Below are 23,490 nucleotides of genomic sequence, written 5' to 3' on the forward strand. Positions count from 1 at the left end.
GAAAAGGGGTTCAAAGAGGCACTGGTTTGTCAAAGCCAGCAGAGCAAGTGGAACTTCTCTCTGTACCTCTTAAAATTAATCTCTGGTCACATTAAGCTTTAGTAAAACTTTATGTTGTCATCAGTTGCTTGTCAAAATTTTTCTCAATATTTATTGAGAGCTTACAAGAGTAAAAGACAATATCCTAAGTACTGTATTCCTCCCTGAAGGAGTTTATAATCTAGTTGGCCAGACAGGAAGTAGCTATAAAAAGGGCAATAAAATTACCCATAAATCCTATAACAGCTCAGGTGTGAGAGCAATCGCCAGTAGTAGAGGAAGGAGTCAGTAAAATATTGCAAGTTTATTCTACTTCCAGATGTTAAAAAAGATTACATTAGCTATCATTCATGCAGTATCGTCTAAAAATATTATAACCGGATATTAGTACTTACAGTCAGTGATAAAACTAGTACACTAAAATAAAAGTTCAAAGATTAGGAAATCCTTAGGAGGGGTTGCAGTAGCGAAACCTTGCCAGTGAATTTTCCACACTGAAGCCATAATGATCTTTGTAAAATCCAAATGTGAACATTCCTACTTTCCTGTTTCATTCTCTCCAGTGGCTCCCCATTGGGCTCAAAATAAATAATATTAATACCTACAAGTTCTTATTATGTATCAGGCACTGTGCTAAGAGTCAACACACATTATGCTTATTCATCCTCAAAGCTACCCCAACCAAACAGAAATATCATGTTCCTCATTTTGTAGATGAGGACACTAAGATTTAGAGAAGTTTGTGGCTTTCCCAGACAACAGAGCTGGTCAGTGACAGAGCTGGGATTCCAGTGTCTGCCTGTCTCTCATCCCCTACTCGGTGACCCCTGAGTAGTGGGTAGAAGGCCTTTGATCAGGCCCTCACCTGCTCCTCCTCCTCTGGGGGACTCTTACTCATCCTTTAAGGCTTCCTGAAGGCCCCACTCTAGAGACTCCTGTGTCAATCACTGACCTGGGCTTGCTCCAGTTTTAACATTTAGCACAGTGTGTTGTGGTTGTGTTTCTCTCTCTCTCTCTCTCTCTCTCTCTCTCTCTCTCTCTCTCTCTCTCTCTCTCTCTCTCTCTCACTCACACACACACACACACACACACACACACACACACACACACACAACTGGACTCGATAAAAGGGACTGCATCTTCACCATTTGAATCCTTGATCACCAAGCACCCATCCCACCTAATGGTTGGTGCTAAATTTATATTTGTTAGACTAAAAAAATGAATGTCTGTATCTTCAATATAACTCTCTAACATAGCATTTTGTCTTTTCTATCATCCCTCAGCTTGATGTTTAAGGCCGTCTGTAATCTATTGCAAGCCTCGTAGGCCCCAGTATTAACCTTGTAAGGATCTCCTGTCTTTTCTTTCCCCTCTCCTGGAATAGTTTTCCCATTGTCTTTGCCTAAAGCAAATCTTACATATTTTTGAGGGTTCAGATTAAGTCCCTCATACTTTTGACAATGCCTATCTGAAATTTGGGCTCTCTGAACTCTGTTATACTCCTGACTCATCATTTAAATGTTACTTGTGTTTTGGACTCATTTTGTCAACTATAAAGCAGGTCTTTAAGGCCCAAGACCAAGTTTTGGGCATCCCTGTCCAGTAGCTAGTTGCACAATGTGTAGAGAGGCCATACCTGCTAAGAATATAATGTATTCAGAGTTAAGGGTCTTTTTTCTTCAAAAGTTGAATCCCTTTCCATACTCATATAGTTTTGGATAACTCCATGTATATTTGAACAATTTTAATTTAAATACTACTTAATAAAGCTATCAATTTTAACAAGACTAATTTCTTCACGTCTCATCAACAATTCAGAAATACCTGCTATTTGAATGACTCAGTGTAGGTACTGGTAGAATGTGTCTCCAGGTTTTCAAAGGCTGTGTTATGGTTTCAGAGTAATGGTGTTGATTACTATCATTAGAGAGTACAAAGTGAGAAAACTTTTCTGCTTTGCTAAAACATAAGCAAACGTCCTTTTTATGCAATTAAGATTAACTGCAAACCTACAACAGATTTTCCAAAGAAGTTTGTAAGTTTAATTCTGTGTATAATTTGAAATGTCTTCTCTTTTTGAACTTAAAAAAACACACGAAACTTTAAGATTCAAGTCTAAAATGAAGTATTAGCTTAGTGGGTTCATGTTGGTGGAATACTTAATAAACAAAAATTTCCCCTTGATTTGTAAACAGATTAAATACTTCATCAGCATATAAATATTTTTTACTGCTCTTTATATTTGTTCTATCGATTCTTATGGCACATTAAATGTAATCTAAGTCAGCCAAAGCATGCCCTACTCTGGGACATTTTTAATTTTATTAAAATACAGGTTTTTTTGGGGGGGAAGGGTTCAGTTGTTTCTTTTTGTCCTTGATCCTGTGATTACACAGATGACTATAATTACACTTTATTTTGTTACTATTTTATAATGTAATTATTTTGGTTCCTTTTCATCAAAACCTAAATATGACCTGAAAATATTGAGTCTAAACATTAATGTCCTGAATTGAAGCTAAAAGATTTGTTTGTATTTTTAGGTTTGAAATTCATATAAAACCTACTGAATGTGACAGTCATCTAAAAGGTACTGAATGTTATATTACAGGGACATTTCCTTAACTACTTAGAATTTGTTGATACTTTGAGAACTACTTAACATCTCGATTTGTATAACAAGAGACACCTCCCATAACCTTATAATAATCAAAAATCATTTGAATAAGATGGAGAGGAAAGACTGGTTTGGGAGAAAGTTACCTACTGAGGTTTAAATCAGCAACCTCATGTAAGCTATTGTACAGCTTTGAATCAGCATTTCGGCATGGGTTCTTCATCCTCACTTAGATAATTCAGGGACTTATGCCCTTTTAAGGGACTTTGTGTCCTACTCTGACCTACTTGATAAAGTCTCAGTTGATTTATGGAGGATAATTCATTACAGGCCATCTGATTAGAATTCATGCCGTCAGAATTTATTCTGCACAATTCTGAAAACTATTTTTAGTCTATGACAGAGGGTACTAGTAGCTGCTTTTAATTATGGCCTTTTACAAAGCCAAAGCTCATATGATCGCACATTTATTTTTTAGTTTTGATTTTTATTTTTTAAATCAGAGTTATGCATGTACAAAGATTTTTAAAACTGGAAAAGTTTGTAAGGCTTGATAAAAACAGAAACAGATTCTGCGCCTTTCCTCCTCATTTCCCCTCCCAGAGGCAGCTATTTTCTCTGTCATGTAGGCGATTATTTTGATATTCACCTGTATGTTTTTAAATAAAATGCTTGTATTCTTAATTCTTGATTTTTAAATGTAGGCATTATCTGTTTGTTGTCTTCTCACTATGGAACATAAATTGAAATTAACTTGCTTTCCTGCCCCAACTCTGTCTGTTGAACCTTCTTATTTCTCTATCTTCCCAATGTAATTATGTAGCAATTTTGGTTAGGTCAGTATTCATTATTTACATTAGTATGAGTAATCGCAGCTGAGATGTATAGTAAACTATGATTATTTTTCTTTTCCTGTGTAACTTTTTGTTTCTTTTAGTGTTTTATTTACTGAACTTTTTCTGTACTTACCACTAAGTCATCCCCAAACTCTTCACCAGTTGTCTAAGTTCAGATGTATGGGTATTTTGTCAGTGTCATGTTGCTGACAAAGAGTCTGCTGGAACCTGCAGACCTACCTCAGAAGCTGGCTGCCCCTGGTGCACAGCTGTCATCCTGGGATCCCAGTCACTGTCTTGCCTGTATTCCATTTGCCTCTCACCCCTGTTAGGTCTTAGATTTATTTCCTACATCCCATGTCTTACTTTCCATTGATTTATTCTCTTATTTTGGTGGAGCACAACCTGTGAAAGGGTATTATGAAAGGTAAATATTTTTGAGAAATTGACTAGGTAAAATGTCTTTAATTTACCCATATACTTGATTATTTGGCTGGTTATAGCTTCCAATATTATCGTTGAGAAATCTGAAGCCATTTTGGCTCCTGATCCTTAGTATGTGACACACTGTATTCTCTGAAAGTTTGTGGGGTTATCTGTTTGTCCCAGTGTTCTGAAATTTTGATGACGTGCTTTGACTAGGGTGTGTTTTATCCATTGTGCTGTATCCAGTAGCTCATTTCAGGCAGACAGCTCATATCTTTTAGTTCTGAGAATTTTTCTTGAATTAAAATGTTTCCTTTTCTTAATTTTTTTCTATTTTCTCTTCTTGGACTTTACTGTATTTTTAGATATTGACTTTCTGAGTGAGTCTGTATTTTTGTTCTTTTCTCTCCTACTTTCATCTATTCCTTTTTTCTTCTTCATATTCTAAGTTCTTAAGTTCATTTTTTGTTGAAGAGTAATATAGTTCAGTGACTTTTTATATAGTGAAGACATCATATAATAAAGACCCAGATACAAAAACATCAGCACCCTCAGAACCCTTCCCAGTCACTACTCCTAGGGCTAACCCCTATTCGGGCTTTTTAAAACTAACCTTTTTCTTTTGAGATGATTGTAGATCCACATGCTGTTGTAAGAAATAGTACAGAGATAACCCATGTATCCTGTGCTCACTCCCCGCCAAAGGTAACGTCTTACAAAACTTCAGTACAATAGCATACGGGGATACTGACGGACATTGATACAGTCAAGATGCAGAGTGTTTCTGCCACTACTAGGATCCCACCTGTTGCCCTTTTGTAGCCGCCTCCACCTCCCTCCTGCCTCCACTCCCTACTGAACCCCTGGCAATCACTTCTCTGTTCTCCATTTCAACAATTTTGTCATCCCAAGTATGATAATATGAATGGAACCATATAGTATATAATCTTTTGAGATTGGCTTTTTTCACTTTTTATAATTCTTGCAGATCCATTCAGGTTATTAAGTGGGCAATAGTTTGTTCTTTTTTTATTGCTGTATAATATGTCATGGTATAGAGGTACCACAGTTTGTTTAACCATTCATCCATTGAAGGGCATCAGTGTTGTTTCCAGTGTTGGACTATTAATGAATCGAGCTGCTATAAACATTTGTGTACAGTTTTTTTTGTATGAAATGAGTTTTCATTTCTCTGGAATAAATGTCCAGAAGTGCAATTGCTGAGTCATGTGGTAGTCAATGTTTAGATTTATAGGAAACTGCCAAACTGCTCTCCAGAGATGTACCATTTTACATTCCCACCAGCAAATGCATGAGTGATCTAGTTTCCCTGTATCCTTTTCAGAATTTGGTATTGTCACTCTTTTTATTTTAGCCTTTCTTACAGGTTGTAGTGATAGACCATGTTATTTACATTTTCTTAATGGTTAATGATGATGAACATCTTTTCATATGTTTTTTTGCATCTATATATCCTATGTACCCTCTTTGTTGAAATGTCTCTACCTGTCTTTTGTATATTTTTTGATTGGATTGTTTGGTTTTTTAATGTCGATTTTTGAGAATTCTTTACATATTGTATATAATAGTCCTTTGTTGAATATGTGGCTTACAGGTATTTTCTCCTGGTCTGTAGCTTCATCCTCTTAGTAGTGTCTTTTGCAGAGTAACACTTTTAAATTTTGATGAAATCTAATTTATTAATTTTTCCTTTTATAAATCATGCTTTTGGTGTTAAGTCTAGGAGCTCTCTGCCTGGCACTACAACCTGAAGATTTTCTTCTAAGTTTTTTTCCTAAAAGTTTTATAGTTTTACATTTAAATCCATGATCTGTTTTGAGTTAATATTCCTATAAAGCATGAGATTTAGATTGATGTTAATTTTTTACCTATTGATGTTTCATTGCTCCAGCACCGTTTGTTGAAAAGGTTATCTTTCCTCCGTTAAATTGCTTTTGCATTTTTGTCAAAAATCAGTCGGGAATATTTGTGGATTTATTCCTGGGTTCTCTGTTCTGTTCTATTGATCTATGCTTCTGCCAATACCACACAATCTTGATCAATGTGTACCTGTATAATAAATCTTTTTCAAAATTGCTTTACTATTCTAATTCCTTTTTCCTTTTTCATAACATTTTTGGAATAATCTTGTGTATATCTACAAAAAAGCTTGCTGAGATATTAATAGCGATTGTGTTAAACCTATATACAGATTTGAGGAGAACTGAAATCTTTACTGTGTTGAGTGTTCCAGGCCATGAACATAGTATGTCTCTCCATTTATTTAATTTTTTTTATTTCTTTCATCAGCATTTTGTAGTTTTCAGCATAAAGTCCCATATATGTTTTGTTAATTTATACCTAAATATTTTTATATGTTTTTAGCAATTATAAGTGGTACTGTATTTTAAATTTTGGTATCCATGAATTCATTGCCAGCACATAGGAACACAGTTGATTTTTTTTGTATGTTTATCTTGTATCCTGTGAACTCGCTGGACTCACTTATTTGTTCTAGAAGATTCTAGAGATTTCTTGGGATTTCCTACATAGCCGACCATTTCAAATAGACAGTTTATATCTTCCTTTTTGATCTGCATGCATTTTTTTTTCCTTTTCTTTCCTTATTTAGCACTGGTTAGAACTTCCAATACTATGTTACATAAGAGTGGTAAGACCAGATATGTAGTCTTGTCTACTTCCCTATCCTAGGAAAAAAGCATTCAGTCTTTCACCAGTAGTAAGTATACTATTACCTGCAGATTTTTGTAAGTGATCTTTATCAAATTGAGGAATTTCCTCTTTATTCCTATTTTTCTAAGACTTTTCATGAATGAGTATTTAGTTTTGTCAAGTGCTTTTTCTGCATCAGTTAATTAGGATCATGATTTTTTTTTCTTTAGTGTGGTGATATGGTGGATTACATTGATTGATTTTCAAATATTGTACCAAGTTGGAATAGATCCCACTTGGTCATAGTGTACAATTCTTTTTATATATTCCTAAATTTTATTTTCTAATATTTTGCTAAGAAATGTTTGAGTCTGTATTTATCAGGGACATTGTTTTGTAGTTTTCTGGATTTTGGACTGTCTTTTTTCTGAATATAGGATCCTGGGTTGACAATTCTTTTCTTTCAGTACTTAAATATTGTTCTCCTTCCTTCTAATAAGAAATCTGTGATTGTTGAAATTGTTTTTCCCTCATAGGTAAGTTATGATTCCTTTTTCACTGCTTTCAAGATTTCTTCTTCGTCTTTGGTTTTCAAAGTTTACCTATGCTGTGTATTGGTGTGGGTTTCTTTTGCTTGGAGTTCATTTAGCTTCTGGAATCTTTAGGTTTATCTCCTTTGTCAATTTGAGAAGTTTTCAGTCTGTTTCTTCAAGGACTCCTTCCAGGATTCTGATGACATGAATGTTCAATCTTCTGTTATAGTCCTACAGGTCCTTGAGACTGTTAATATTTTTCAGTCATTTTCTCACTGTTGTTCAGATTGTGTAATTTTTATTATGTCTTTCAGTTCATGATTCTCCCTGTCTCCTCCATTCTTCTCTTGAGTCCATCCATTGAGTTTGTTATATTTTGGTTATTATATTTTCCAGTTCTAAAATTTCCATTTTGTTTTTCTTTATATATTATATATCTTTGCTGAGACTTTCTATTTCTGTGCTTCAACTTTCTATCTTTTCATTTGCTTTAAGCATGTTTATAATTGCTTGTTGAAGCATTTTTTTAAAGATGTCTGTTTTAAAGTCATTGTTAGTTTATTCTAACATTTCTGTTATCATCTCAGTGTTGATATCTATTGATTGTCCACCTTCATTTCCTGGTTCTTGGTATGATACACTATTTTTTATTGAAACCTGGACATTTTGGGTACTGTGAGATTCTGATCTGTTTCATGCCTTCTGTTTTAGCTGGATTTTTCTGACACTGCTCTAGCAAGGGAATGGGAGATGCTGCCTCATTACTGCCAGGTAGAGGTAGAATTCCAGGTTCCCCACTCAGCCTATGTTGACACCTGATGGTGAATGGCTCCTTATTATGAAGTGGAGATGGGTGTTCTGGCTTGATACTAGGCCCCCACTGATACTTCTGGCTGGTAGGGTAGGAGTGCCTCTGGGTAGCAGTGCCTCAGTACTGCCCTCACATGGCCTCCACTGACACCACAGTGGGAGTGGCCTTGTTAGTGCTGGGCAGTGGTGAAAGTCCTACTATCCACTAGGCCTCCCCTAAAACCACCCCGGCTGGGAAAGGGAAGGGTGCCTTGTTATTAGGTGCGGTGGAAGTCCAGGCTTCCCAAGCGGCCTCCCCTGACACTGTTGTGGGGATATGGTCATCGCCACCTAGCAGTGGTGAAAGTCCTAGCTCCTTACTTGGCTTCCTCTGACACCACCTCAGCCGAAGGATCGGGGTGGCCCATTCTAGCCTGGGGAGGGTGGAAGTCTACGCTCCCCACTTGACCTTTATTGGTGGTACTGGTGGGGGTAGGAGTGGGGCCACAATTCTTTTCCTGTAGTATTTGACTACCAATTATGAATTATTTAAACTCACTGTGCCTCATTTTCCTCATCTGCAAAATGGAGAAGATACTAGAGATATCATAAGGAATATGAACTAATGCATATAAAGATCTTTAAATGTTACCTGGCACAGAGTAAGTGCTCAACAAATGCTACCTATTTCTTTTCTGATATTTTCTTAAACTGCAATCCATAAGAGCATATTTGGAGAAATGAATGTAATATAATCAACATGAAGGCTGTTTCCTTTCCAGGATGTCCTTGTCATGCCTGTAGAGACCAAGTCCTGTTGCAAGGGTGTAATTGGCTCCGTTTCTCATTGAATTTGGGGTTGTGGTTAAGAGTTTCTTCCTATTTTTTCCAAGAAACTGAATGGTTTTAGCTACCTTTATTTTCTGAAAATTCTAGACTTCACAGTGCAGTGGATTTGTTTGAACACTAAAACCAAGGAAGTATAAATACAATTTTTAATTCCCTATATTTGGTTTAGACATAATCCCTATCATTTATACATTTTGTGTAGGAATCAATGAGAAGATTCAGAATGAACCTGAGCTATAAACTTGACATTGGTGGGTAGTCAGTCGGTGATCACAAAGAATATTTGGTTTTTTTAAAGCTATTTTTTAAAATCAGTATTGCGTGGCTGAAAATGATAAATGGTGAGACTTCTCTCATACAATTGTTGTTTGCAGCTATAGTTTGAAACTCCTCAGTTTCCTGTAAGACGAAACTCTATGTTTGAATGTTACCAATTTCATTACTAAGCCATCTTTTAAATTTTACTTTACAGATCAACAATTAAAATTTTGAAGTTCAAACTTTCTGATGGTGGTGACAAGCCATGGCGACAGATGATAAAGTTGCCATCTTAACTGATGATGAAGAGGAACAGAAGAGAAAATATGTGCTTGCTGATCCCTTTAATGGTATTTCCAGGGAACCAGAACCACCTTCAAATGAAACACCCTCCTCCACAGAAACAGCAGCTATTCCTGAGGAGGATATAGACTGGATAGAGAAACATTGTGTGAAAATAAACAATGATCTTCTAATTTCCAAGGTCTTTTATTTTTTCTTTTACGCTGCATATGGCTCTCTTTACCCACTTTTGCCTGTGTATTACAAACAACTGGGAATGTCACCAAGCCAGAGTGGATTGCTAGTAGGTATTCGATACTTCATTGAATTCTGTAGTGCCCCCTTTTGGGGTGTAGTTGCAGATCGCTTTAAAAAAGGCAAAATTGTCCTCCTCTTTTCTCTCTTTTGTTGGGTTTTATTCAATCTGGGCATTGGATTTGTCAAACCTGCTACCTTGAGATGTGTACCAAAGATACCCCCAACAGCTCGCCCCACCAATTCAAGTCACCTGCTGACGATCCTGCCAACGAATTCTTCTATTATCTCTTCCATGATCACTTCACCAAGAACGCGTGAGAAAAGAAACCTGCTTCTTTCCAATGGGCCAGTGATGTTAGAAACGGGGTCCAATAGCACAGCTGTCATCTTTACGACAGCTCCAAGCAAGACCAGTGCACCCACTCTGCAACCTCAGACAGATGAAATTACAGACCAGATTATGGACTTGACCTTGAGCCCAAGCACAGCAACCCTTGGCCCACCAGGAAATGTAACCAGGGAGACAACAACCACTGCTATTGTCACTACCACCAAATCTTTACCTTCTGACCAAGTCACTCTTGTTTATGATCAACAAGAAGTAGAAGCTATATTCTTGGTAATCTTGGTAGTTGTCATAATAGGAGAATTTTTCAGTGCCTCTTCTGTCACCATTGTGGACACAGTAACACTCCAGTATCTGGGAAAACACAGAGACCGCTATGGATTGCAGCGCATGTGGGGCTCCCTGGGCTGGGGCCTGGCGATGCTGTCCGTGGGCATCGGGATTGATTACACCCACATAGACGTGCTCATTGACGGGAAGGGGTGTAAGGCCCCTGAGTACCGCAACTACCAGATCGTCTTCATTGTCTTTGGAGTTCTCATGACTATGGCCTTGATCGTGGCTACTCAGTTCCGGTTCCGCTACAACCACTTCAAAAATAATGAAAATGAAGGGAAAGAGGTGGAGATCCCTCAGGTGGAGAGGAACAGCTCCACAGAGTCCTCTGAGGAGACACCAACCACGACGAGCCACTCACAGGCCTTCAGCTTTTGGGACTTAATCAGACTGCTTTGCAGCGTGCAGTATGGCTCAGTGTTGTTCGTGGCTTGGTTTATGGGTTTTGGCTATGGCTTCGTGTTCACATTTCTCTACTGGCATTTGGAAGATCTGAATGGAACCACAACCCTCTTCGGGGTGTGTTCAGTCCTGAGTCACGTGTCTGAGCTGACAGCTTATTTTTTTAGTCACAAGCTTATTGAATTGATCGGCCACATCAGGTAAGAACATGCTTACTATACCTGCCCCATAGCAATAGAACCTTATCATTTCCTAGTTTATAGCTCCTTTGGTCACATTTACAGGATAGTAATAATTTGTATTGAGGGTAGGATTGGGTAGGAATGGGGCTTTCTGTTGTGCTTTCTCTTTAAAATAGAAACAAGGAAGGAAGTAATGAACCAAGTTGGATTATCGAAAACAAACAAAATATGCTGCTTCCTCTCTGTATTTTAAGAGACTCTTACAGTAAATATTCTGAGGTATAGGAGCACCAATTTAGTGAACTGTATTATCCATAGACCTTGAAGGGTCCACCTGTCTCAGGCATTTATGAAGAAGGGCTTAAGTGGACAAAGATTATGGTTTTCTCAGCCGCTTGCTGACACAGACCTTGAATATATGGTGTATGAAGACATCTGTTACATTAATAAGACTGTGATGTGACCCACCACAATCCCTAATCCATGACGTTACATGGAGGAAATTTCTTATATAATTTTTTTCTGATTATTACATGAGTTTCTGCATTTTTATCTGCCATGAAGAAATGGGACATTTAAAAATCTTCTACCTAAAATTTTCCATGTAATCCTTTCACTCAAAAGATCTAAATGCCTAGTGTTTCTTCTAATGTTTCTCACCATTAATGTTTATATGAAGTTGATCCAACAGCCTTGCTCTTTATAACTCTCTGCTTTGCTGTTGGCCCTACGATAGAGCCAGCTACACATAAGCATTCTTACATCATAGAAAAATATGGCATGTCTGTTCCTAAATTGGAAGTTGTCATAACTAAACATAACATAACTAAAACACTGCATGTGTTTGTGTGTATGTGGTAATCTTTAAAACTACTATTTTAGTAGTTTTAGTAGTTTTAGTAGATAGCAGGATCTCACCACAGAAATTAGAAGGGAGAAATAGACACTGACAAGATCTGAGAAACATTGATCTGTTTCTTTTAATTTCTCTTTGACTAACTGAAGGAAATATTTTCTAATTTAAAGTTTCAACTTAGAATCATTCTTTTCCCCAAACAATTGTGAATTTTTCCCTTCTTTCTTTTGGTTTAGCTTTAGGCGGTATACCCAGTTCCTTCTGTTTCTCAAGTCTTTGACCCCTTTGTTGTCACTAAACAAAGTCAGGCACTGTGTGGACGGTTCCCAGACCCACAGTGTCCCCACAGCACATTTAGTGGGAACAATCTGCAAATAGTTTTGTAACATTAAGGACTTGGAATACCCTTTAACCTTGTCCAGGTCATGTTGACATTCTCTGAGCGTGTGGATTGACCACGATGAATGAGACACTTCAGCTTTGGCGTATGAGCAGGATCTCACCTCAGCTACTAAAATCACATTTACTTCCAGAAAGGTACCAATGACCTAACCAAAGTTAGGTCTTACCAATGAGGAGAGTTCCTAGGTCAATAGCATTAATTGAATGTTGACTCAGTACAGAGTATGCAGATAGGTTCTATTTTCAAAGAAATTGTTAAGTTATTTTCACATGCTAAAAAAGTTTCTTTTCTGTCTTTTCCTTTTGTCTGAGGTATATATTTTCATGATAAAATCCTAGCGGGTTTACAACTAATTTTGGAAATTACATGAGTTTACACTTGTGATTTTCTTTCCTAAGCATTATTAGTTATTCATTACTGAAAACCTAAAGCTTACTTAAACTTAATTTTCTGGTTTTCTGGGCCAAAAGCATCTTCCTTCTTTTATTTAATAGTGTGATGGATGAAGAAGGCTCTTATGGTCACAGTGTTGCTCCCAAGAGCCTACTAGGATTCCATAAATTTGTGATCATTTACCTCTGTTGGTAAATGATCCTTTAAAGGATTCCGATAGCTGCAATGAGATTATACCCACATAATCAGGTAGAATGAATACGGGGTGTTTTTGGTGAGACTTTTGGGAACCGAGTCATATGGTAGTGGTTGAGACTTGGGGGTTAGAAAGTATGGTGGTGACAATTTAATCTTTTCATTGAAAAAATATATACTAAATAGTTGATGAAGAGGAATTATCTTTCTATGAGTTCGTAGTTTGTTGTCCTTATAGGGTCATGAGGGCTCTCTCTGGGGCTTTGACATATGCATGTATGGTTTTTCAGTATGCTGTGGCTGTCACAGTGGGAGTTTTAGGAGTCAGCACTGCCATAAAAAGTGCAAATACCCTAAGGTAGTCAAAAGTGGATTTTCCACAAATTCTTTATAAAAATTCATACCAGAAAATATTTTTTAAATATCATGTCTAATCTTGATCCACTTAATATTTTTAACAGCTCCTATAGTTTGGTCCCAGTTTTTCAGGGAATAACCTATTAATCTAAGTACACACACACACACACACACACACACGCACGCACGCACACGCACAGAGTAAATGATTTCTGATTTTAACCTTGGATTTTGTCCTTCTCTGAGCAGTGGCTTTCTCAAGCAAACAGGATAATGCTTAATATTTCCACTAAAAACAGGTAAATTTCTTTTGAATTGAAATCACAAGACTTTGGAATTTACAGCAAGTATAGTTTTAGGCTAACTTTTGTAAAGATAAAAACTAGACTTCTTTAACTAGAACTGTAAATGAATCTTAAGGGTATATTCACCTTGCTGAGTGTTTCAACAGCCATGGGTAGGGTTGTGATCAAAATGCATTGCAATTAATCATTTGATTAATAAATTTGAAAATCATTACTATCTAATATTAGGCCATCACCTATATTATTTGATTTAAATTTATTTACATTTTAAGGGACACACTAAAATTTCAATCAACTCTGACTTTGCCAAGAAATTCTTACACTCGAGGTCAGTTTTGCCATGCAAATGTTATCTGGAAGGGGTACTATATTAGCCATTATTAGTCATTAATTACTACTTAATTGTAGCTAAGTATCCAAATGAGCTAGGCAGTCAAGTTTGGGAAAGAAGGAAAGACATAATCTAAACAGTGAGAGAAGGAGAACACAGGCTTTGCTGGTGGGGCACTGCAGGAAGACGCAGAACAGATAAAGATACTGGGCTGCCAGCTGAGGACAATGGGAGGCTGTAAGGGATAAATGTTTTGTCACTGGAGGAAGAGCAATTAGCATTGTAAGAAGGAGGACACTGTGTGATTAGGGAAGGCCGCTCAGAGTAAGCTGAATTGGAGCTAGCCACTGAAGGATCTGGAGAGGATCATGGTCATGTTTTCATTCCGTCTTTCTTTCTTTGTCCTCATACTCTGCCTTGTTTCTACCCACTTCTTTGTGCCGTATTTGCTGATGCTGGATCCTCTGGCTCTAAGAGCTTCTCCACACTATGCGTGGCAGAGTGCTGATTTCTGCAGGCTGCTTTTCCCAGGGCCTGGTCTCCTGGCTTCTGCCTGGGTTCAGCTCACGTGGTGGTATTTAACCATTAGACTCACCAGGAGAGCTTTTACAACTCCCAATGCACACACTGCACCCAGACCAATTACATTAGACACTCTCGGGGTGTGTCGAGGCATTCATACTTTAGAAGGGTCCCCAGTTGATTCTAGTTTGCAGCCAAAATTGACAAGCACTGAGCTGGGGGAGGCACAGCTGGAGGTGGAGAGTGGAGAGGAAACCCTAGCTCATGCAGTTGCTTGTGTGAGCTTTGGAGGTTGTTCCCTCTGATCCTTTCAGTTGGTTCTTTCCCTGGCCTCGGTAGTTTCCTCACCTGCATGTGTGGATCAGTACTCAGCTGAAGACTCGGAACCCTCTGCAGCTCTGTCTACAGAGCTGTCTCTTCTCTGGTACTCTGCCCTGCTCCCCAGAGTCTCGTGTCTTCTCAACTCAGGAGTCCTCCGCCCTGTCAGGAGGAATCTCTGATACGGTAGCTGCTGCATCTCACTATGGCTTTGTCCATTGTGGGTGACCCTGAGCTCAGATAACATAACCCTTCCCTTCATCCTTCTAACCTAGACCTTGTAGAGGCTGCCTGTGGTTCTCTCAGCATACTCAGGCTTCTCAGCAATTCGATTACCTATCTAACAAAGTCTCCAAATTAAGATAGATTGGTTGGTACCTGTTTCTCTGATTAAATCCTGACTCATACACAATCCTTAACTGCTTAGGAGGACTTCTGTCACCACAATGAAGGAACAGAATGGAAAAAGAATAACTCAGTTCCTGATTAAAAGCCAAAAAGATGGTGGACCTTAACCAACATTTTTTTTTCCTTCTCATTTCTTAAGGAAGTATTATTTCTTCTTTAAAAATGACTTTTACCACAATAAAAATATCTTAAAGACTTATTTTTTTATGGTAAATTTGAAATTATAAGTTATGATGCTCTAAAAGAGCAAGTATTATGCTGTGTTATTAAAAATCAAAACCTTGTATATTGTTCAATTTAGTTGAACAGTTATTTAGACCTAGAGAGTCCCAGATTAATAGGATTTAGGGATGAGCATAAAAGGATGGGGATTGGAAATGAGAGGGGAGATTGAAAGCCAGATGGGTGCTGGAATGAGGAACATGTACTCTATCCTGGGGGCAAGAGGGAACCACAGCAGGGTTTAGAGCAGAGGAGGGCCATAGATTTTTCACTTATTTCCAATGCAGTAGGTAACTGAAGCAGGGAGCCTACTGAAAAAGTTGTTAAAATAGTCCAAGTGAGAGGTGATGCAGGCCTAAACTGCAACAATAGCAGTTTGGGGAAGTGATGGATTTGGGAGGTAAAATTGGCGGAATGGTTTGGATGTAGGAAGTGAGGTGGAGACCTCCACGTTTCCAGAGTGGGTATGGCGGTTCCACTAAATCCAATAGAAAATTCAGGACAGAGATACAGAATTGGGTGAGCCATTGGACTCAGTGTTGGGTATGTTTAGTTTGAAGTTGGAATGTCCAGATGGGAATGTGTAGCACAGATGATATTATAAGCCTGCAGCATAGTGGAGAGGTTAGCACTGGGGATACAGGATCTGGGACGGTTAAATCCAGGAACCTGCCTAAGATCAACAAGCATGGATTGTGATGGAAGACGAGAAATGGGCTGAAGAAGACCAGTTACGAACGACTGTGTCCAAAATTTTACTCCAAGTTTCTGATCTTGCTGAAATTTTGGTCTATGTTTTATTGCTTAAAGTAAGCATCCTCATACTTAAGAATATTCTGTGCTATGAGGATTGTGATGTATGGTATTTACTGTAACCTGTGTCTACATTGTGCTTCAAGAGCAATTGACTTTCTCAGTGCTTCAATGCCATCGTCTGAACCAGGCACACCTCTGTGAGTGTGTGTAAGCGGACCAGAGACATAATTAGGGGAAAGAAAAACATAAAGGGAACAGAAGGCATAAAAATGGAAAGAAAAGTAGAGAATGGAAATAGCCACTCTTCCTAGGGGAACGCTTCTTCCAGTCCTTATTCATGAAAGGCAGTGGCACACAGTGGTTACACACACAGCTGGAGTCAGATAGCCTGGGTCAGAGGCTGGCTCTCCCACTTGGAACCGTGTGGCCATGGACAAGTTACGTATCTCTGTCATCTGTAAATGTGGATAGTGTTACCGTGTTTCCCCGAAAATAAGACCTAGCTGGACAATCAGCTCTAATGTGTCTTTTGGAGCAAAAATTAATATAAGACCCGGTCTTTTTTTAATATAAGACTGTGTATAATAGAATAGAAAACATGTAATATAATAAATATAATATATAATATAACATAATACTGGGTTATAATATAATTAATATAATTAATATAATTAATATAATATAATATAATACCAGGTCTTATATTAATTTTTGCTCCAAAAGATACATTAAAGCTGATTATCCGGCTAGGTCTTATTTTCAGGAAAACAGGGTAGTACCTACCTCTTAGTTATTTTATGACTAAATGACATAAAACATAGCAGTTGTTTAGAACAGTGACTGCCATATAGTAAGAGTTCAGTTCATTTTTTTTTTCACTGTTACCCTGTCAGTCTTCTGATACATTATGTTGCTGATAACCACAAGACCTATTGAATCTGATTAAAAATACAGTGGCTTGCTATACTGTTAGAAGTGTAGAGATCGTTAAGGCTGCAAAGTTAAGATGTTTGTGGCTTTCAAAATAACATTCCCCCTCAAACCACTTCGGTCAAGTTGAAATTTTCTCCCCCTAATTTATGATGACTGTAAATTGTTTATGTTCTTCTTCATGCCTTTTTTTACGACTTGGTGACTATAAGCTACCATCGCTGTCATAGCTGGCATACAGAATGACTGTAATTGTAGCTATTATTATTTGTACATGGGTAAATTTCTGTTTTTCTATTCCTTTCCTCTTTACCTTCAAAGACTTAGATATTCATTTTTATAGGAAGAGCCTCTTAGCTACTTCAAATAAAGATTCTCATTATTAAACTATAAGCTGTAGAGTCTCAAAAGTAGAAGAATTTATGATCAAGAACTGAAAGAGTATAATTTGGTTTTTATAGTCCCTTGAAAAGAACATCTTTGCAAAGAAAGATATTACCATATTATGTCATAGCTATTAGGCTGACTCTTTAATAACAGCATTACTGATAATTGAGCTATTCATAGTTCAGAACAAAAGGCCATTGTTGCAAAGTAGTTTAAGTGAAGCCAGGGAGTTTAGTTATTGGTGTCATATTTGGTTTGTTTTCTCTTCCACCTTTGGTGGCTGCGTTGACTGAGGCACTCACTGAATTAAAGAGCAGAGAACTCCATCTGAGCTGTAGCTTTTGTGGTTGTGGACGGCCCCCCTCAGCGTCTCACAGGTCGAGGTGATAGTCTTTGATGTACGCACCAGACAAGAGTAAAGACAGCCCCCACAAATTCATTACCTGGACAGCAACTGTGAAGACTAATTCAGCGGCCTATGGTACTACTCAAATTGGACATTTCCTATGGCCTTAAAATTGTATTTTAAGGTATATACCGGGACATACTCTTATACATGTGTAGAAGGATGTGTACAAGGATGCTTACTTGCTTACTGCACCTTTCTGATAGTGGAAAAGAGAAGCAATCTAAATATCCATCAACTGGGGAATGGATACGCTCAATATGGTATAGTCAAAGGATGGAATATTATGCAGAAGTAAGAAGGAAGAGACTAGATCAATATGTCAACATGGAAAACTCTCAAAAATAAGTTGAATGGGGAAAAAAGCAAGTTTTAGTATGATGCAGTTTGGTACATTTATGCAAATTTTAACGACACATTTCAAAAGTTAAACATATTTTTATGGACATACCTACATGTATAGAAAGACATTTAAATTTGGAGAGAAAAAATACATTCCAAATTCATTATTAGCCCTAGTTTTCTGGACAGGACATAAAAAGAAGGGAACTGGGACAGGGAACAAAGAGGACAAGGAGAACCTACACTTTATCTGTAATATTTCATTTCTTTAAGGAAATATGGCAAACTATTCACAATTTTCAATTCTTTGTACTAGATACATTATTCTCAACTCTTTTTTTAGTATTTTCTATTGGAAAATAGCTTGAAGCTTAAGTCTACTTATCGTGGATCAATTATCCTGTAGAAGAACCAAGTACATATGCGTGTGTGTGTATATAGCTGTATATGTTTAAAGAGACATACTGGATCCAAATATATCAAGTAAACATTGAAATTTTGCACCCCTAATATGCACATCGCCCACACATTTTTCCTTAAGTAGCATAAATATAAATGATTAAATGTCTACTTTATATCATTATCATGTCTTCAGGTCTCATTCCCCTCTCTTTAAAATGAGATCAGGTGCAAATTTACAGTATCTCATTAGGAATTGTATTCAAACTGTACCAAACAACTCTGAGTTGTGTAGTAATTATATTTTTCTCTCTATATAAAAAGAAACCAAGGTACCGAAACAGCCAAGTGATGTCCCAAAGATTATAAAGTTTCATATTGACAGTGAGTCCAAGTATGTGTGTTTGCACCAGCTGTTTAATATCTTGAGTCATACAGTGTCAATTGACTGCTTTTTTTTGTATAAGTCAAAAACCTAAGTAATCTGGCTAATTATATTTCCACTTATCCATGGAAATATTTGGTAGATTGCAATTATATAATTTTGTAGGATACTTTGAATTGTGGATAAGAAATGTTCTTAGAAGCTTACTTCATGGCCTACCTCTCCAAAGCCTTTCCGACTGGAAGCAAGAATACCACTCCATTCTCGTTTCTGCAGTATTCAGCATCTTTTCTTTGCCTTTTCTCTGCTGCAAAGATCTTTGAATAGTAATCCATAAGCAGACAAGAAGTAACTTAATGTTTTCTTTCCTTTAAAAAGATAACATGTAGAATTAAAACTCAGACATTATCAGAAAGAATCAGTGTTAGGTTACATTTGTCTAGGTTCTTTATCTTTGAACCATGCTACTGCTGAGTACACTGAGGAGGGACCCTAAGTGATGGAGTGTTGGCGGTAATCCTTGGTTATGATTGTGGGATGTTGGCCAGGTTTCTCATTCCATTTAGGAGAATGAGAAAGAAAAGGGAGCACATTAGTCTAGCCTTGAAGCCAGTCATCTTCCTAAGCCCTGGATGGAGTGCTGGGTAGTCTGGTGGCTATCCTGTTTCCTTTTATTCTTCTTTTTCCCAGTTTACCTATAAAGAGAGCATGCGTGCGCTTGACCTAGATTGAAAACCCACATTTACCACGTCTGACCTTGGATATGTCAGCAGTTTAACTTCATTAAGCCTAAGGTTCCTCATTTGTAAAATTGGGGTAACAATTGTACCTAACTTCATAGCATCGTTATTTTATTAAGATTAATCAGCTAATGCATAACACATAGTGAGTGCTCAACTATAAACAGTAGGTAGTATTATTACTGTTGGTATTCCCTTCTTCAATAAGTATTTATTAAGCATGTTCTAAGCCAGAACAGGAAGTCTCGATGAATATATCTCTAATGTCCTCTTGATGGTGTTCCCTCATAATAAAAGGCCTTCATCATAGAGTGAGCCTCTATTCCCCCTTAGGAACGGGAACCCCTGCATTTCAGTGGGACTGGAAAAACCCCATGCTGGAGGGAATACAATGCCCAAAATAGCATAAGGGCTTAGGTATGATTTTTCTGTGCCTAGTACTTATCTGGTAAGTGCAGGGTAAACTTAGAAGGAAAATAAACCAAGACTAGACTGGCAAACAAATCAATTATTATTTTTTTAATAACAAATGCCTGAACGGAGAATTGTTTTTTTATTGCCTTGCCTCAGGAATACTACTAATAGCTAGGATATATTTTATTCCACAGAGAAAATTCTTGCATCTTTTACAGGGAACAATTTTATGCTCAGTTTCCTGATAGGCTAAATCACAAAATCATTGTTTCCATTTCTAATTTCTTAATCACCAATAAAAGTAAATGGAAATATTATTATTGTAGGCTTTACAATTTATAGTTTTCATAAATATTTTTATTGTTACAACCACCCTGCAAAACACTTAAGTTTTATTATATTCACTTTACAGTGGCTTGATGAGAGCCAGATATCCTCCATTGGTGGAAAGGCCATGTTTACTTCCTGGGGGCCTGGGGTGGAGCTCCTGAGAACCTGCAGCCAAGGTTCATGGAGCCCCAGGGTAGGTTCCTCACTGAGTTAGAGAGTAGGGATATGAAGAATAGAGAAGCATGTTGCTATGGACTGAATTGTGCCCTGCCCCCCCAAATCCATAACACCTGGTGTGATGGTATTTGGAGCTGAGGCCTTTGGGAAGTCAGGTTAGATAGGATCATGGGGATGGGCCCTCATGATGGGGTGGGTGTCCTTATAAGAAGAGACACTGCAGAGCTTGCTCTAGCTCTTTCCCTCAGCCACGTGAGGGCACAGTGAGCAGGTGACTGCAAACCAGAAAGAAGGTATTCATCGGAACCCAACCGTGCTGGTACTCTGACCTGGGACTCGCAGCCTCCAGAACTGTGAGAAAATAAATTTCTGTTGTTTAAGCCACCCAGGCTCTGGTATTTGCTGTGACAGCCTGAGCAGACTAAGGCACATGTCTAAGTAGGTAGAGCAAGGAGAGCCTGAGGAGGTTATAGAGGGCTGGGATTCCTAAAGATTCTAAGACTCAGAGGACACTAGACAAGAAGGACCAGTGGCCTAACATTAGGATGACACTAGGAGTGAGGCCAGCAGTGGAAAACTGATTTTTCTGCATAATATGCATTCCTGGTAGCATGTACATTGATTGGTTGGATAGATCCACCATGAAAGCATAGGAAGAAACTTAGATTTGCTGCGATTTAGCCAAGGTCCACCCTTCCGAGTGGTGGAGTGGGGACTCAGTCCGGGGTCTCAGGCCTATAAATCCCATGCTTTTTCCAATATATCAGATAGTAATGTTGGTGTTCATCAGAGTAGGTGAAAACTAGCATCATTACTAATTCCTTACCCTTAATCAAGTTACCATTAATTACTATTACTCTATTATTAATTAAGTTATTACTATTAAATTATTCTTAATTCTGTTAATGAGATTTTGTTAGAAATGGGTTTCAAATACAGGTAGAGTGTTCTAGCAAATCTTTGTGTAACAAGATTTTTAAGGTAGAGTGATCATCAGTTTTTTTGCGTGTGTGAAAATGAGCACTTTTACATTTTTCAAAGTTTGCCTCTCAATGCAGCCCACATGCAGCCTGCACGCAGGGCAGAAGTCCTGGCTTACGCTGCTTTCTCCCTCAGCACCAGCACCTGAGCTTTCTGGCGCTGCCTCATCAGAAATTGTCATTTGGCCCATTTTATCTCCTAACATAAAATTTTGCTTCTTGGTAAACTCTTCTGTTGCGATCTAGGATATTGAGCTGCTGTTGAGTGACATTTGCTTTTCTACTTTCCTCTTACCCCCTTGCTCCTAATGATTCATCAAAGTTTAAAATGTTAACCATCCTCTAAAGCCAACTCAAACATACATCCACCATTCTTAATCCAAGTACACAGCTATTATCAGAAACATAACTATACTAACACAATCAGTCCCAGTCTCCACCAGTCCTGTAGGGCCAGGGGGCAATGACCTTGACCTTCTACTGGCCAACCAACTCTGTGGCCCCTTTCTACCTCTCTCGACCTCTATTTCCTTATCTCTCTATAATAAGAGGGATGGACTTGATGTTGTGGCTTCTTTTATTTCTGACTCTAATGACCTAATTTTCGAATTTGGTTGGATTTAATATGTGAAAAACCATACATCAGACCTGCCCACCACCTCAAGGACTCAGACTTTGAATGGTGTTTCCTAACAACTCAGAAACGTACACAAAGCCATTCATGTAAACTCATCCAGGCCACGCCATGACAACAGGCTATCTAGCCAGTGATGGGGAATGTGATTTATGATAGTAGTTGCTGGGATCTGTATAGAGAATTTTCTTTCTTCAAAGCCAGTTGACTTGAATGGAAGTTAGAACCCTGAACTGGAGACATTTCTCCATGCACTAGCTCAGACAGAATTTGTAAAAGACTTGGCTGCTCTAGCTGAAATATTTGCGTTTTATTTAATGGTAGGTTACAGATTTGCACAATGTTTCGTAGTTTTCCCTTACATGTCTATTTGATCTTTTCAAAACCCCTATAGTATAACCAAGGCAGTTGTGACCATTCCTGGGACAAGTCCACTCCCAGGAGGCCTGTGTCATGGATTCCACCTCTTCACTGTGCTGCCCATGTGAAAACACATTAATTAGCACTGTTTGTCAAAACCTTTCATTTTATATCAACCACTAGAAAAGTAAATAGCCATCTCCTAGATAACATAAATGAGTAAATATAATTGGATTAAATCGTACAAATGCTAGGCTAGCAGTCCTCCTCTAAGGGTACAGCTGACTTTAGAGACCCAGAGAAGCGACCACTGATAGTCCATGGTTTATTTATGGTCCACGGAGCAGTGGCTCCTGAGTAATATACTGGCATTCTTTACTAAATTTTGGAGTTGTAAGTAACCTTGGCGGTCATTTTTGTGGGCTGAACTGTGTCCCCTGAAAATTTATACATTGAAGTCCTAAGCCCCCTGCACCTTAGAATGTGACTGCATTTGGAAACAGGGTCTTTAACGAGGCATTTAAGTTAAAATGAGGTCATTAGGGTGGGCCCTAATCTACTATGACCTTTGTCCTTGTGAGAAGAGATCGGGACACAGACACACACAGAGGGAAGACCACATGAAGACACAGGGAAAAGATGGCTATCTATAAGCCAGGGAGTGGGGTCTCAGAAGAAACTTAATCCTGCTCACACCGTGATCTCAGACTTCTAGCCTCCAGAATTGTAAGAAAATTAATTCTATTGTTTAAGCCACCCAGTCTATGGTATTTTTTTTTTTTACAGTAGTCCTAGCAAACTAATATAGTCACATAGGCCTAGCTTCATCCAGTTTAAGTCTCTTCCTCCTAATCCTTGGAAGATGGTTATTTTGCCTAGGCTTGGCCACTTCTGGTGACGTGGAACTTGCTTGCTTACAAGGTAGATTAAGATCTTATGTCACTTAGTACTCTTTCACTTGAGGTGGCAGACAATCTTACCCAGAGTGGCTTAAGTCTAACTGAAAAGTCTAGCAAGTGGCCTTAGGTGTAGCTATAACCAGATCTCAAATGCTGCAGTCCGAACCTGAGTCTCTCCATCTCCTCTGTCTCCTACTGGGTAGGCTTCATGC

General features: G+C 38.2%; 2 protein-coding genes across 6 annotated transcripts in view; one reads left to right on the plus strand and one right to left on the minus strand.

Annotated features, from left to right (window-relative positions):
* The window catches only part of MFSD6 (major facilitator superfamily domain containing 6), a 61,967-nt gene that overhangs the window by 9,731 nt on the left and 28,746 nt on the right, over positions 1–23,490 (plus strand). For 4 of the 5 annotated variants that reach the window (XM_081051956.1, XM_081051954.1, XM_081051958.1 and 1 more), the window contains exon 2: positions 9,238–10,847. In XM_081051956.1, coding sequence (XP_080908082.1) covers positions 9,289–10,847 — 1,559 coding nt within the window. In that variant the 5' untranslated portion in view covers positions 9,238–9,288. Of the gene's footprint in view, positions 1–2,585; positions 2,633–9,237; positions 10,848–23,490 lie in introns of all 5 variants that reach the window. The other variant, XM_081051955.1, reaches the window with a different exon arrangement.
* Positions 17,970–23,490, minus strand: part of NEMP2 (nuclear envelope integral membrane protein 2) — a 64,916-nt gene continuing 59,395 nt past the window's right edge. The window contains exon 10 of the mRNA XM_081051960.1: positions 17,970–19,112. Within this exon, the coding sequence (XP_080908086.1) occupies positions 19,098–19,112 (15 nt within the window). The 3' untranslated portion in view covers positions 17,970–19,097. The remainder of the gene's footprint in view (positions 19,113–23,490) is intronic.

The sequence above is a fragment of the Rhinolophus hipposideros genome (genome assembly GCF_964194185.1).
Source record: "Rhinolophus hipposideros genome assembly, chromosome: 6".
Classification (NCBI taxonomy): domain Eukaryota; kingdom Metazoa; phylum Chordata; class Mammalia; order Chiroptera; family Rhinolophidae; genus Rhinolophus; species Rhinolophus hipposideros.